Source organism: Coffea eugenioides, chromosome 10, assembly GCF_003713205.1.
Source record: "Coffea eugenioides isolate CCC68of chromosome 10, Ceug_1.0, whole genome shotgun sequence".
NCBI classification, from domain to species: Eukaryota; Viridiplantae; Streptophyta; class Magnoliopsida; order Gentianales; family Rubiaceae; genus Coffea; species Coffea eugenioides.
The window spans coordinates 35,075,133-35,092,768 of NC_040044.1; the positions used below are offsets into that span (position 1 = coordinate 35,075,133).

Consider the following 17,636-nt stretch of genomic DNA (forward strand, 5'->3'; position numbering starts at 1 on the left):
CTCAGTTCTCTCGTTCCTTGCCGACTCCGACCGCCCTGCCCGCTCCCTCCTCCTCTCTTCCGCCGCCTATTCTTCCATCTCATCTTCCCTCTCCTCCCCTTCATCCGGCTCCGACGACGACTCTCTTTGCCTGTGGCTATACGACACCTTTCTCTCCGCTGACTCCGAACTCCGCCTCGTTGTCCTCTGCTATATCCCTCTCCTCTCCTCCTTCTATCTATCCCGCATCCACTCCTCCTCCACCACATCCGCTATCTCCCCCACCCCTAATCTCGCCGGCTTCGAAGCTGTCCTTCTTGTCCTCTACTCATCTGAAGTCAAGGCTCATTCGGGTATACCCGTGCTCATTTCAATTCGTGATCTCTCTCAACCTTCTCTTTATCACTCCTCTCGAAATCCCCCTTCGAATAAATCGAACCCCATTAACAATAACCCCTCGTCTCGGCCTCTAGTCGGCGTTCTATCGCCTCCTCTCGAACCCCAGATGGCGGTGAAGTCTACTAAACGAGCTTCCATTGTAGGCATTGCCCTTGATTGTTATTATAAGCAGATCTCGCAAATGCCCAGTTGGTCAAAGCTTGATTTTTGCAAATTTTCGGCAGATTGGGCAAGTCAGGATTGCCCTTGTAAATCTGATTTCGATGATTTTACTACCCAAAAACCTGATAATTTTACTGAAAATAGCCATGGGCTTTCGGGTGACTCGAGGGGTCACAATGAGATTGAGGATGTTGTGGAAGAAATTCAGCATTTGCGAAGTGAGGGGAGGGATGACGAGTTGAGGTCACAGGGGGTGAGAATTCCGCTGCCATGGGAGTTATTACAGCCGGCATTGAGGAATTGTCTTGCAGCTCATTATGCTGATGCTATTGGTCCCTGCTATGGAATTCCCAATTATTGTGATGTTTGGGTAAGTATATACTCCTTTCTATCTATGTTAGACTTTGAATCTATGTATTCTGTGCATTACTGAACACTTACAATCTTCATGGTCAAAATTTGTATTTGTTACGAGGTTTGATTGTACAAAAATAGAGCATATGAGTTTTGACTGCATATGGTTCTGACAGGGCACTCACTCGGTAGAAACAAGCTAGAACAACTTCTGAAACAAGGAAGGCAATCAAAAGAGGACATTAATTCTACATACAAAATTATGCGTAGGGTAGAAGCAGAAGAACTTTCACTTGATGCTGCAGAACTTGTTATTACAAGCACCAAGCAGGAGATTGATGAACAGTGGGGACTATATGATGGATTTGATGTAAAGCTTGAGAAAGTTTTGAGGGCCCGTGCAAGAAGAGGGGTCAATTGCCATGGTCGCTACATGCCAAGGATGGCGGTAAGCATACTGTTGAGAAATTAAATTGATGTGCTATTGCTTTAGCTGAAACTTGTGCATTAGTGTTGGTTCTTAAAATAAGCAAAGCAATTTAGATAGTTATTGCTTCTTTGTTTTTTTGTTCAACTAAAGTAATTCCCTGGAATGGTAAGCTACTAAGACAAGGCTCATTACTCCAGTGCAGTAATGGTTTTTAATTGATAGCATGCCTCTTTTGAGGAACTTAGAAGATTTCATTAGACATGTATGATCTGCCTTTGTTATTTCCTATTAAGCACTAGTATGGCAGATGGCTGTTGTCAATGAGACTATGATTTTCACTTAGGTTCTTGAATTCTGCAGCCAGGAGAGCATCATGAGAAAGTCTAGACATCTGCTCAAGTGTATATACATTTATGAAGGTTCTAATATCTGCTAGTTTTAGCTACATTTTTCAGGTTATCCCTCCTGGGATGGACTTCAGCAATGTCATAGCACAAGAAGACACAGCCGAAGTCGATGGTGAACTTGTAGCACTAACCAATGGTGATGGTGCTTCACCTAAAGCACTCCCTCCAATATGGTCAGAAGTGAGTAGGTGGTTTTCATAACTGATTTTGCTCTTACCTGGGAATGTTTACCTTACATCTTAGTAACTGTTTTGACAGGTAATGCGGTTTCTCACAAATCCCCACAAGCCAATGATTCTAGCATTGTCAAGACCAGATCCAAAGAAAAATATTACCACACTTGCAGCTCATTATGCTGATGCTATTGGTCCCTGCTATGGAATTCCCAATTATTGTGATGTTTGGGTAAGTATATACTCCTTTCTATCTATGTTAGACTTTGAATCTATGTATTCTGTGCATTACTGAACACTTACAATCTTCATGGTCAAAATTTGTATATGTTACGAGGTTTGATTGTACAAAAATAGAGCATATGAGTTTTGACTGCATGCTCTTTTTTTGCCGTGCAAAAAAGATTGATCTTATATGGCTCTATAAGTATAATGGGAGTAGATTGGTCAGTATGTGAGGAACTAAAGCAGAGAATTAGATAAGGAAGAACTGGCCCTGAGTGGGAGACAGATGTTGACTCCATTTTTGTTAAATTCCCCAGATAAAAGGTAATATGATGGTTCGAATGGTAATCTGATGAATGTAGGCAGACAGATAGTTGATTTTCATGGAGAGATGGTCCTATTGGAGAATTACAGTGCTCTTAACTACACTGGTATTTGCCTGTTGTCTATTTCTTACACCTTGTTGATGTATTTTAGAAAGCGGTGAATGATATGGTGCCTTTTTGACAACTAAGTTCAGTGAATTATTTGGTTTTGGATGATGATATGATAAACATTGCTACTTAAGGAGGAAATCTTATTATTGCATTCCAATGTTATGATAAGTTGTTCGTCTCCTGTCTGTGTTACCCTCTGTCATTCTAAAGTATTTGGGATCCCTGCATAGGTTCAGTCTTTCTTAATAAAATTTAATTCCAATGCTATTTATATATCTGTACTGAGCACCTTTTTAAATGCTGAACTCTTAGAAGTAGCTTCTGCTTCAGATGGATAAACTCCGATGTCTCACTGTTACATTTGGAAGGTCTTTTCCTGTGCTTGCGACTTGGTAAATGGGAAACAGGATTAGGTGGAACTGGCTACTACGTTGCTTGTATTACAGGTAAGCCATATGTGAAACTGCATTTTGGGAAATCTGTTTCAGGATGCTACTTTTGGAAACCATTTATTGCTTATAAGCACTGATGGTACTTATTTATCTTATGTACTTTACCACTTTCCCTTTCTTGTCCTTGGCATGTGTATTAACGGTGGAGCAAGCAGGGGAACCAGTGAAAGATTCTAAAACTTCCATTTCTGTGAGTGTTGGAGGTATTAAATGCTCGGCTGTGGTGGTGTAAATATTTAATGCTTTTGTATTTGGTATCTGATGCTTGGTACTATTTGGGTTTTCATTTCCATTTGAATTTTCTGTTTAGTTGTTAATGGTAGATTTCTTGAATCTATCTCTGTGTTGAGACCAATTGTTTTCTACGTGCTCACCTAACAGGATGAATTAAAGGTCTGGTGGTCCAGAACTTTGAGGAATGGTGGGAAGATTCCATCAACGGAGGATTTGGAAACGAAATTGAGACAGAGAATCAAATTAGGCTTCTAAATTCTACACTTAAGACCAGTAGCATAGCATCACCAAGCTACAGTGGGTTTCTTGCGCAAGTTTTCTGATTTGGTTAATTAAGGCAAGTTTTTCGGTATTCATTGTTGGTTTTGACATCTGTTTTAACTTGAGCTGAGAAAGTGCGAATTCAGAATAAAAGCACCCTTGGGGTAAGCTGAGAATAGCTGAACAAGCATGTAGTTATTGTACATAGAAAACTAGTTTGGATCCTGTTTGAAAACTAGAATCAGTAGTGGGAAATTTTAACCAATTGCTTGGCTTCCAAGGTCGCCTAGTCTTAAAAATGGTTTTCAGACTGACAAAATACTGGTTCACATTAATGCCTCATTTCTTGTGTAATTATGTGAAAGGTTGGACTAACACACATCCAGATCAAAATATCTGATATTAGAACAAAGCCACAAGAATGTTGTTCTGGTCTGGGCGTAGGGTATATCATTTAACTACTAAGGCCTAGGAAAATATTCACTATCAATTGCCTGAGCAAAAGAATCTCTATCTGGAACTATGTGTGTGGATGACAACTGGAAATGAACAGCATCCATATCTCCACCTTTGTAGATGTGTTGGTCCATTGCTTTTAACTAGAATGAAACAACTTGACTTCAAATGATGTTACAGGACTTCATGATGTTTTCCTTTTTGTCAAAGGAAAATATCGAAGTATGATGCCTGTTTCGATTGCTATTTTCTGGAGTTTTTGTAAAAAAAAAAAAAAATACCGTAGTGATATGATGTATATGAGATAAAAGAGTGATTAGAAAATGTATTTACGGAAACCTAAAAATATTTTGAAGAAAAATGGCAATCCAACCTGTGGAGTCCATTCTCTGTGGACTTCAACTACACCGAATTCATCTAAAGATTAAACAACAATTACTGTGGGAGTCCAATTTAATTGTTCAATAAGTTGAGCTATTTAAAGAAGAAAGAAAATAAAAAAAAAAACTGTTTTAGAGAGCTCTTTAGTTGAGCTTATGCAGTGTTGTATTTGTATAGATTGGACTGTGATTTCTAACTTCTTGCTGGTGTTGTAATATGTGGGCCCAAATTATATGAGGTTCTTAATGAATTGTAATTTTTGTCTTAATAATCTAAGTCTCATTACTTGTTCTTTATTATTGTACTCCTCCCCTTACCTACTTCTTTTACCCTTTTATGACAGATAAATGCTATTCATACTAGCTTTCGGAAGATAACTATGGTTATGGTTGAAGAATATTGAAGACAAAATTGCCTTTTGCTCATGGAGTGGTTCATTTAAAAGTTCTTCAATTTCTTAAACTGTGATTGCTTTTGTAAATGTACCTTATGTACAAGTGATATTTTGGACAAATGTTATTTTTGTAGGCATTAGTTGGGTAATGTACACTTGAATTTGGCATTTGAGAATGCTATATTATTACCATGTAATCTAATGCAAATACTTTTGGTTATCAATCGTTCATGTTTATTTGTATGGTTTGTTTAAAATCAATGATTTAGCAATGATTACAGGCCAAATTATGATTATTAAGCTATTGAGAAATTATCTAATGACAAAAAAAAGTTGTCACAAATTAGAAAATAAAAACTCCTTGTCACAACAGAGACTGTCACTAAATCTAAGTTACATTTGTGACGACAATTGTTGTCAGTAAAATAGTTATATACAATGGCTTTCGGTGCTTTTTAGTGACGATCTTAAGTAGAGCATTTTTGACAAAAGGTCAATTCGTCAATAAAACACTTCCGGATTGTTGTCACTAATGACAACTATTTAGTGACAACATTTCAGGTCGTCACTAAATAGTTGTCATTAGTGACGACAATCTGGAAGTGTTTTATTGACGACTTGATCTTTTGTCAAAAATGCTCTACTTAAAGTCGTCACTAATGAAAACTATTTAGTGACGACATTTTAGGTCGTCACTGTTTACTTTTACCGACGGGGATTTAGTGACGACTTTGTGACGATCAAAAAGTCATCAATAAAAGGTATTTGTGACGATATTTGTATGTTCTGTGATGACTTTGTGTTGTCACTGATGAACAATTTTCTTGTAGTGATCCTGTACCCGTTATATTGCATTCCCCTTTTCTAGGTCATGTATATTTATTTATATATATTATAATTTTTTTTTGAATCTCATCTTTTACATATTCATGATCTCTTCAAGAAATCACTCTCGGTCGTCGCAATTAATGTAATTTGCACCAACTAAATTTTGAAGAGACATTTTGACCCTCCTGATACTTCTAGTTCTAGATTCGCATCCATATAGAAACGTTCTAATGTGATAAGTTTTATAGGTTAGACTAAAAAATTTTTCGACTAAATGTCGCAACTAATCTTGGTTAGATTGAAATGATGGTTTAGGTTTGAGCCTATCAAATCTTTGCCTTCTCTTTCTTCAACCGTGACTCCCGAACCCTCTTCTCTTGTTTTCAAAAACCTGGAGTCGTCTAAAAGGGGTTTTATTTATTTATTTAAAAATATATTTTAGATACTTAGTACACCCAAACTCAATATCAAGTGGTGACTCCTATTTTTACTAAAAAAGCCCTTTTTAGACAATTATTTTGGGTCCAAACCGTCGCACTTTCTAAGTCCCATATTAGGCCCTTTTTCTTTATTTATTTTCTAAAATCAAAATCTCAATTTTTCAACACCTAAAATTTATTTTTTCAAAAGTGGGGCGTGACAACATTTTTTTTCAACGTTAACGATTAAGATTTTATTATAAAAAGAAAACTAGGAGAATTTGAAAAATGCATAGTCTGAAGCTTCAATTACTTAATTTGGTGCATGCTTAACATGAATATGAACAAATAAATAAAAAAATAGTTAAATATAGCTGTGAAAAAAAGGGAAGAAAAATAACTTGACACTATTCCAGGTTCAAATGCACTGCAGTTTACATTGACATTTGCAAGTCTAATTTGAATTTACCATATATATATATATATATATATATATATATGAATGTATGTATGTATACACATTGTTAAAAAAATTAGGAAATTTAGAGAAAGAAAAAAAGTTTAAAAATTTAAATATAAGGGTATTATTTGATAATTCTTCACTTTTGATATTGGCATATTAAATTGCTATCACGAGAAACGGAATTCTACCAAGGGGAGTTAGGTGATATTTCGGATAACGTCAACTGAGGTTATACAAAATTATCCCATTGACCAAAAAAAGTAGTAAAATCCGATGTTGTATTCAAATATTTATTTTGTAGCCTAGTTGTTGTTGTAGCCCATTGGCAGATAATTTGTAAATTTGAAAATTTTTATTCCTAGGTGTATTCAGTGTTAGCATTTGAGTGGGCTATAAACAATAATGTTCACATCATTAGTTTTAAGGGGAAAACCCTTCAGTCTTATTGCTCTATATCACCACATATATTTTGACGCATAACCACCAGCAGTAAAAAATTGTTGCTAATTATTGCTGTGTTTGGGGCCAAACAAAATTCTCCTTAGAGTAATACTGTCGATGGCAGTCAAGTGGCGTGCAAGTTCAATTACGTCTTACGGTGCCATACAAACCTTTAATTAGATATGACTACGGCTTTTGTTATTCACATAAAGTCCAAAATTCATTGGTTTATCCAATTTTGACAAGAACCACCGCTGCTGTTTGACCAAATGAGGGAATCATGTATTGTAACATAATATTCACCTTCATCCACAGTCACCTATGCCCCAACCCAAATTTCAGGGACATTTTCTAATGTGCACAATCCAGCTCTGAACTCCTATGCATATTTGCTTTGTGCATAATTTGATTATGGACCAAGTTGGCATCATCTAGAACCAAACACAGTGCTAATTTGCGGCACTCAAATTTCGAATTGTACTGCACCGATTCATTATAATTACTATCTTCATCGTTGGCTACCAAAGACAACGATTCTTAAAACATAGGATGCCATATTTTTTTTCTTACCTGTTTCCATTTCTAGCTTCCAATTCCAATTGATAACATATCCATGAACTTCAACATGAATAACCCACAATCCCACCTACATTACAAACCATAACCGCGAATTTATACACAACCATTGATGAAGTATGTAAAAAACTACCAACCTATATACACCGAACTTACCCATTCCATTGTTGTGGATATGCGGCTGTAGTTTTTATTTTGTATAACCAAAGGCATGACGAATACTGTTCCTTCAAACCATAAGTCAGCGCTGCTTACAACCTTTCAATCTGAGCTGCAACAGTAGTTAAACATATGCAAATTCAAGTTTACTGGCACTAATTAAAAGGTGATAGTCGTGTTCGTGAAATGTTTGACAAACCGAATATTTCTTATTGCTTACCATTGTCTCCACACACCCGCACCTCATCATATCCATTTCCTTGTTTCCTCTCATTGAATCATAAATCAATACTTCTTCGCTGACCATGTCCACTATACACAAGTACCAATGTTCATTGTGCCACATTGGCACAAATATTTGAGAACATCGGCGCTTAGTTAGTCATGATTCTAGGATTCTACATGTATTCCATTATGCTACAGAACCTTCCTTGTCGTACCTTCTCACACTTTCTGATATTACGTCCTACTTTAGATTCCTATATGTATGTGCAATATAGCTCATCTGCTGATTTGTTGAAGTCCAAAATCTCTTGCTACAACAAAACATTACTAAATCTCATTTTTATATGAACGGACATACTTACCCCCCCGGACTTTGGTCGAACACTTGTACCTGAAACCAAGTTGGCATGAACCATCATTGAATTGACTTCTCTACTGCTCGCCTTTGTTGCCTTGCTGTTTTCATTGCACAATAGCAATTTATTATCTGCACCAAACCCATATAAATCACTTCATCATGCATGTAACACTTCACAAAACACCACCCAATTTTTATCCCTGCAATTACTCACATCACACGCCATGGCTTTTTCGAGAAGCTATAACTCCATTGCACTTCTAGTTGTAGCCTGCCTTTGAATTGACACCAATACTTCCCTGTCATTATCCACTTATATTAAAGTTTGCACTATGCCTATTATGTTTCCATAATCTACAAATTTCATATTGTCATTTTCAATGACTTAAGTAAGCACATCAATTTAAATTCGCTCTTTCTTATAAACATAGCCATGAATTATGTTTAACTTCCTTAGGTAGTGCTCAATGAGTATAAAGGTTATGTGCAAAACACATAAGTTTCTTGAGTACTACTAAAGTTCAATATCATTCTAATTCCACGTTCAATGTACTAAATACTCACCTTATATTATATATCGAAGCATCGTCATCACACTTGTTATTATATATGGAAGCATGGTAGACAGCAACACAAATTGTAAATTTGCCACATACTTCTAAACCAAAATTAATTGCTTCCACAATAGTCGCTCCCATGCCCCCTCCCCCGTGGGGATGATCATACTGCCAATTTATTCAAACTTATAATTGCAACTAATTTTGCATGCCCTTTGTTATTACATTTTCAAATAAAGGATCAAACAAAATACAACTGACACTTTACCAAATCCATGATCCAAGCCATACCCTTGTGAGAGCTGGATGTCAATCAAGAATTTCTGTATTTTTGCCCATTCTTCACTCAATTTTCCACCAATGGATGCCAGCCTAGTCTCCTACTACCACAAAAATATGTCACCTTTCCTAGTCTACAGTTCTTTCCTTTAGTAATTATGGAACACTAGAATTCTCACTCTTGCCAATGAAACAACCATCTTCCTTTGACACTCATTTAACCGACTGCTACCCATCTGTACACAAAAGTTATATTTACACTTTGCTTTTATAATACTACTAAATACCTTTGCAATTATTTCTCACATACCTTTATTCTTTTACCTTGCCTTCTGTTTTGTTTGCCTTCCCACAGAGGTTTCTCCGTATTGTCCATCCTTAGTCTCTTTCTGCAGCTCTAATTCGTAATTTTCGATGCAGTCTTTTCACTGATTATTGCAGTATTCCTAGTTACTCTGGCATTTTCACTCCTATTTCTCGACCTAACATCTGCTATTTTAGGACTAAATTTATGTACTTCACTGCCTCTTCTAACACTGCCACACCAATCGTCCTTCTGCTCGCCTTCCATACCAGGTGGCCTATTTTTTTACACGGGCTTCCAGTTTCATACATGTTCCTCAGTGTTTCAAACTGAGATTCAATCATTGCTTCTATTTTACCAATACTGTCATTCACATCTTTATTAACACATTCAATTTTAACCAGCCTTTTATCAATGTCTTCGCTACAGCCTACGCTACTGTAAAACTACACATTGCCTATCAATACAACCCTTCAGCTTTCTACAACTAGTAACATCACAAAATGCAACTGGAAATTCAACAACAGTTCACACAAGTGCATTTTACATTACTTGTTCCCCCTTAAATATGCGATTTCTCCTCATTATTCGCACACTTTCATTAATCTCATACCTTCCCCAAAATCTTATCCTCGACTCTCTCGACTGGAACTTGCGAAACTCGTCCTCACCTTCGATATAGAATCATTCCAAATAGTAAATCTGCATGGACAAAAAATCCATTAATCATTTACAGTTCCTTTATATCAAAGTTAATTGTTATAGCAATTTCTAGCGCTATTTTAAAAGTTACGTCTTCATATACCACCAGAAAAAGTGCACATCCCGCTATTCCGTTGCCATCTCTTTCACGGATGCTCTTCACCAAGTTGTCTAGTATGAATTTTGACCATTTTAGATTTTCCATATTCTCTCCTTTATCCACTACAACCACAAGCTCCTTGATTACTATGTCATTCAAAAGTGGTGCTAACACCCTACCAACAACAAATAGTACGAATTTCACTATGAATTCTAAGCCTTTGTTATGCAAACAATATAGGCTGTCCCTCAATTCCTCCACTGCAATTTTTTTGCTATTTAATCTAATATTAAACTCTCTTTCCAACTCTGTATCCATCCCTTGCCTTCGGTTTTTGGTTTCAATAGCTTTCTCATGGCTGCTCAAGCCAAATACACATTCCATATCCTCTGTCGTGAAGTGTTGACGGTAGCAATGAACGTTCAATGCCCTCCGATCTATATCAAAGTTATCCACTAACTAGTTGAACATCTCTTTGTCAACCTCAACTCCCTTCACATTCAAAATTGACCCGAACCCAAACTCTCTAATAGCCTGCCACTGCTCATCCAAAAGGCAATCTATCATATTCTTCACTAGATGAGTCGAGTTCCTTAACATTCTTTCCGCCATCTGCCGAAGTTGCTTCCTTTCACTGCTGCAACTATACTAATTTGTTGCGATTGCACTTTTATGCGTCAGTGAGGGCCGATTTTTGCTTTCTCCTTCATTATCCCACTGCATATCTGAAGCATCTATTTCGGCTGCCAACTCCATAACGAATACCATTTTGTATTCTTCATGGTAATTCCTGTCCGGTTTCGCAAACCTTCATTTTATATGTGTACAGTTTTTAGCTTCTCCACCAAGCTTCATGCTTTTTCAATCTCTTAGTTTCGCTCACGACCCTCTGTCTTTGGCAATTGATTATTTTAGGCACTCCACCTTTCCCATTTATGCTTTCAAATCCTCTCAACTTTTCATATGTCCCTTACGCTCAACTTCGACAACCAACGGCTCTTCAAGTTGCAGGTCACAAAATACTTTTGCACATGCCCATCCAAGACATATTCCCTATCATTTGCGGCCACAATCGCTTAGTCCTTTTCCCCCACCTTTCCACACCTCGTCTTTGACCAATAAACGTACATCGGCAACGTCCTTAAACCTATTTTTTTAAACTCGGACCGGACCGGCTGGTCCGATCGGGAATCGGTCAAGTGTCCGGTCCGAGTTACTCTAAAAGACCGGATGGGTAAAAACTCGGTCAAACCCAGTCAAAAATCGAGTTTGACCAAAAAATCGGAAGAACCGGTTTGAGTCAAAGCCTTTTTTTTTAAAAGGTCAAACATTTTCAATATTATGTTTTGACCACTAAGTTGTTAAAAATTATTAATATACCTCAAATATTTCATAGTTTATAAATGTTGTCCTAAAATTTGATGTTAATTTTCAATCAAGTCTATAATTTTAATTCTAAACTTGTTAATGTTCATTAAATAATATAAATTGCTACTTGGTTGTTCTAATTTCTTTGTATTTTCTTGTTAAATATATTTGAAGCATCAGATATATATGAATATACCTTTATTAATATTAACATATTCTTAGGTATTTTACATACAATATTTTAATTTTTAAATAATTTTTATTTATGACATCATCCGATTCAACCCTTATCGAATTCGATCGAACCCATTGACCCCTGACTCCTGAGCTCGACCGAGTCGATATCCAGTCCGAGTCTAAAAACATAGCCTTAAACTGAATTCAAAGTCTGGTGTTAGTAAACTACTAAGATGTGTAGTCTGGTCTAGGTCAAATCAGAAAATTTGGAACGTGGTTAGCTTTATGTAGTCATCAATGAACCATCTCTCAATTCAGATGCGCGCAGAGTTGGATAACGACTTCTCCTTGAAAAGGAGTTGGTTAATCAATATAGAGCTTTTACCTCATTAATTTTTTCATAATAAAGAAATTTGACTTATTGGAATAGATTAATCTTTTCAATATTGATAGAGTATAACCCAATTTAAATTTAAATTTCAAAATTTGCACATATATCATGCACTCAGACTCACTAGAGTATATATTAGGTATTGTATGAATATGCACCTAGACTCGTAAGTGCATATAGTGTCAGTATAGAATAGATTATAAGCGTATCGAGACGGGGTGGCGGTAGCTTTAACATTGATTACACGGACTCTTAAGTGCACGCATTCTTAGTGTAAAAGAGAGATATCCATTTAGAACCAAATGCAGCCAAGATAGAGGCGTTTTGCTGGGGGTGGCTGCTTTAATATCAACCACACATTGGTGAAGTTAAGTGACATGTTTGCTCATTCTCGAATTAAATTAGCAACAGTGCAAACTAAGATGCAATTGTAAATCACGTAAAACCTGTATCTTGACAATATTAGACTAGATTTGCCAAGTCAATCAATATTTTTTACCACAAACTCCTTTATTAGGATTGCTTTCTATTTTCTGGTTAGTTTTTGAGATAAAGAGAATTTGAATTCATGAAACGTCTATCTCTGACCTCAATGAAACAAGATGGGAATTATGCTTTTTCTCAATTTGATCAACAAATGGAGCAATTATCATCAAAACAAAAATTGACACTGCCATCTTCCTTCATGTGCCAAAAAAAAAAAAAATCCCAAGTAGAGATTACCAATAATTGATTAGTCATGCATGGGATACTGGAAATAGACTTGCGTAGCTACATTTGCTTTCAAGAGCAGTCTCATTTAAATTGCTATTTTCTAGAGCTTTTGTAGAAAAATATACTGTTGTGATTTAATGTATGTAAGATTAAAAGTGATTGAAAATGTGATCACAAAAAGCCTAAAATTTTTTTGAAAACTGCAATCCAAACAATGCTATTAAAGTCCGTTTGGATTGCGTTTTTTAGAGAGATTTTGAGAAAAATAATTGTGTTATATTTTTAAAATGTGATTTTTGTGAAATAAAATAGTGAAATAGAAATTGTCTAGAAAGAACATTCATAGCAAACATAAAATTGTTTTTTTTTTTAAATCACAATCCAAGCAAAGGATTTAGAGTTGATTAATCAATACATAGCTTTTATTCGGTTAACAGAATTTATTTCTACATAATAAAAATTTCACATATTTGGGGTGGATTAATCTTTTTTCACTAATAGAGTATAAACTAGAGGTTTAGATGCATGATAATTATCTCAATTTAAATTTAAATTTCAAATTTTATACATAAATCATCTATTTAAACTTGCTAGTGTATACATTGAATTTTGCAAATATGTAATGCATTCAAACTGTTAGTATGCAAAAGTGTTATCCATTTAGAACCAAATGCAGCCAAGAAGGAGGCGTCTTGGTGGGGTGGCGGTTTTAATTTCAACCACACATTGGTGAAGTTGACTGAAAGGTTTGCTCTACCCCAATCAAATTAACAACAGTCCAGATTAAGACGCAACTGTAAAAATAATGCAGAACCTATATCTTGATAAAATTAGACTTGATTAGCATGCGAACTCAATCAATAGTTTCTAATAAACTTCTATGTCAGGACTTCGTTTTGTTTTTTGGTCAGAGCCCTTCCCGAACCAAGTTTTTGGAGTTTTGGTAGGAAATTATAATGTAGTAATATGGTGCATGTGAAGTAAAACAAGATATTGAAAAATGTGTCAAGACAATGTTAATGCGAAAACTTGCAATCTGTTATGAAATAATGATAAGATGTGGATGTCCGTTGATATTCTCTAGATGTGGCTGTCCGTTGATATTCTCAAGAAGGATTACAAGATGAAGATGTCCGTTTGCATTCTCAAGATGATAGTCACATGTATTCTCCCTAGATTCATTGGTACATTGGATGAACTCATTTATGGATGTACTTGATGTACTAAATTCATGTATTAGTACTTAATAGGGTTCATGTACCTTCTATCTTGGATCACCTATATATAGGGGTGAATCCTACTTCATTTGTAACATTGAAACCTGGAAGTACTTTGATCAGTAAATATAATAATATTCTATCTCTCACTCTACTATTTCAATCCCTACTTTGGGAGTTTATTTTATTAGTTTCACAACACGTTATCAGCACGAGTCTCTACTTTGAGTGAAGGAAAGGCACGAAGCAAAAGTGAAGCACGAAACGTGTCAAGATTTTGCCCGAACAACTTTTGGCTACTTATCAAGGTAATATTCTTTCCTACGAATCTATTGCATAGTCTTATGGCTAATCTCACAAAACAAGAGTTCGTACCTCTTGATATTTCTGGAAAAAATTATTTATCGTGGGTATTGGATGTTGAAATTCATCTTGAGGCAATGGGCCTTGGTAATACTATTGTTGATGAGAATGATGCCTCAAACCAAGACCGTGCTAAGGCCATGATTTTCCTTCGTCGTCATTTAGATGAAGGACTAAAAGTAGAGTATCTTACTGTCAAAGATCCTCTTGTCCTTTGGCAAGATTTGAAAGAAAGATACGATCACCTGAAGTTGGTCGTTCTTCCAAAGGCCCGATATGATTGGCTCCACTTACGACTACAAGATTTCAAATCTGTCAACGAATATAATTCAGCCATGTTCAGAATTACTTCTCAATTATCATTGTGTGGCGAAAAAGTCACTGATGAAAACATGTTAGAGAAAACATTCTCTACTTTTCATGTCTCTAATATGCTCCTGCAGCAGCAATATAGAGAGAGAGGATTTAAAAAATATTCTGAACTTATTGCATGTCTTCTGTTGGCTGAACAAAATAATGAATTATTGCTGAAAAATCATAAGTCCCGACCAACTGGTGCAAGTCCATTCCCTGAAGCGAATGGGACTCAATTTCAAAATTCTGGTCGAGGTCGTGGACGTGGCCGTAGAGGTGGCCGTGGAAGAAGCCGTGGACGTGGCCGTGGCCGTGGACGTGATCATAGTAGATTTGTGCCTCGTGAAAATTATAGCCGTGGCAAGCAACAAAATATTTCTCAAGAGAGAGAAAATGACTACGATCCGAAAGAAGGAGAAAAGAAAGTTTATGAAGAAAAATGCTACCGATGTGGTATGGAAGGTCACTGGTCCCGTACCTGTCGTACGGCTGAACATCTTGTTGACCTCTATCAAGCATCATTGAAAAAGAAGGACAAAGATGTCGAGACAAATTTTATCGACCAAAAGAATGCTTATGATGATGATGATGCTGACATGACACACCTGGATATTGCCGATTTCTTTGAGCATCCTGAAGATGCAAAATGATCATATATTTAATATTTGTCTAGATGTTTGATATATTGTTAGTTTTGCAGGATTGTCCATTACTTTGGTATGTTGTTTGATATGTTGTTAGTTTTATCAATTTACTTTGCATATGTCTATTCTCGTATCTTTTATCAATATTTAGTTTCATTTATTTTCTTCCTGAAGAAGAAATGGATGCCAAATGTTTGGGATCAAATAATGGTGATGATAACATTTGTCTCGTTAATAGTGCTTCTGCGCACACTATATTGACAAATAAAAGATATTTTTCTTCTTTGGAGATGGGAGAGACAAATTTAATACCATCAGTGGTAGTGCAAAATTAATTGAGGGCTCTGGAAGAGTCACTCTATTTTTCCTGAAGGAACCAAAATTGTCGTAAATAATGCACTACTCTCTCCCAACACTCGAAGAAATTTATTAAAGATATCCGTCGAGATGGATATCAAATTGAGACACTGAATGAGATAATAATAAAAATCAAGTCAGATGAAAGTTGATTATATCATATTAATCATTCGAGGGTGTAATGGTTATCGATATAGTTATCTTTATTCTCATTTGATTTATAATCATCACATGCAGTAAACCAGAAGTTTACTGATCCCAATGAATATATGATTTGGCAAAAGTGAGAATATTTGAATGTCGACAAGTATTTATACATACCCCCTTTATATTATACATGGCTCCAAAAGAAATTTATGTCGGATATGCATCACCTTTTACGATTAAATATCGTAAAATATTGATGAATGATCTATTGATGAGTGATCTATCCCGACATTAGGGGGAGGAAAAGATCAACCGAAAGGAAATCATCTGAACAATTGGATTTCCTCGATCCTCATACAAAACAATGTGAACTAGAAGTTCAAGAAATTCTTCATTTGAAGAAAATTATATTTATCGACTCCAGAAGAGTTATTAAATCAACTATTCCTGCAGGAAATACTCTTGTTAAAATTGATGTCCCTGAAGGACATGTACAAGTGCTACAAATAAAGGCCGGCCTACCTATATAAGGTATACATTGATTTCAAATATCTCCGGAGATTAAATAAATGTCATGACAAAATTTAACCTCCTGAAGAGGTCGCTCCTGAAGAGCCAGCTCCCGAAGAGCCAGCTCCTGAAGAGAATGAAATTATAGAAAAGTTAATTGGAGCCTAATGAAATGTAGCACTTGATATTATAGAAGTTGATGAGGATCATGAATCTAGATCAGTTGATGAATGTCGGCATAGAAATGATTGACCAAAATGAAAAGGCCAATACAATCTGAATTAGATTCACTGGCTAAAAGAAATGTTTTTGGGCCTGTAGTCCAAACGCCTGAAGGTGTCAAGCCAGTTGGATATAAATGGATTTTTGTGAGAAAAAGGAATGAAAAGAATGAAATAGTGAGATATAAAACAAGACTTGTAGCCCAAGGCTTTTCACAAAGGTCTGGATTTGATTATGATGAAACGTATTCACCTGTAATGGATACGATCACATTTAGATATCTTGTGAGTATTGCAGTGCATGAAAAACTTGATATGCGTCTGATGGACGTTGTCACTGCTTATTTGTATAAGAATCTTGACAATAATATTTACATGAGAATCCCTGAAGGATTCAATATGCCTGAAGCATGTAAATCAAATCCTAGAGATATGTATTCTATTAGAATACAAAAGTCTTTGTATGGGCTCAAGCAATCTGGACGTATGTGGTATAACCGCCTCAATGAATGCTTAACTAAAGAAGGTTATACCAATGACCCAATATGTCCATGTGTTTTTATCAAGAGAAATGGGTCAAATTTTGTGATTATTGCGATATATGTTGATGATCTCAATTTGATTGGAACTCCTGAAGAGATCCAAAAGGCTGTCGAATATTTGAAGAAAGAATTTGAGATCAAAGAGTTTGGAAAGACAAAATTCTGCCTTGATTTACAAATTGAGCATTTAGAGAGTAAAATTTTTATCCACCAACCTACTTATACCCAGAAGGTATTAAAGCGATTTCGTCTGGATAAAGCACATACATTAAGTACCCCAATGGTCATCAGATTATTGAATCCTAATAAGGACCCCCTTAGGCCACAAGAGGAACATGAAGAGATACTTGGTCCTGAAGTACCATATCTCAGTGCATTTGGTGCGCTTATTATCTTGCTAATTGTACAAGACTAGATATATCATTTGCTGTGAATTTATTAGCAAGATTTAATTCCTCGCCTACAAGACGACATTG

General features: G+C 35.9%; 2 protein-coding genes across 2 annotated transcripts; both read left to right on the plus strand.

Moving 5' to 3' along the window:
* The first annotated feature begins 1,057 nt into the window (after window positions 1-1,057).
* LOC113750747 (probable sucrose-phosphate synthase 3) lies at window positions 1,058-3,095 on the plus strand. Its single transcript, XM_027294688.1, has 6 exons — window positions 1,058-1,342; window positions 1,780-1,911; window positions 1,990-2,136; window positions 2,777-2,796; window positions 2,897-3,012; window positions 3,055-3,095. The coding sequence occupies exons 1-6, from the start codon at window positions 1,058-1,060 to the stop codon at window positions 3,093-3,095; spliced, it is 741 nt and encodes a 246-aa protein (XP_027150489.1).
* Window positions 3,096-14,462: 11,367 nt separating this feature from the next.
* Window positions 14,463-15,389, plus strand: LOC113750748. Its single transcript, XM_027294689.1, has one exon. The coding sequence runs from the start codon at window positions 14,463-14,465 to the stop codon at window positions 15,387-15,389; it is 927 nt and encodes a 308-aa protein (XP_027150490.1).
* Window positions 15,390-17,636: the final 2,247 nt, after the last annotated feature.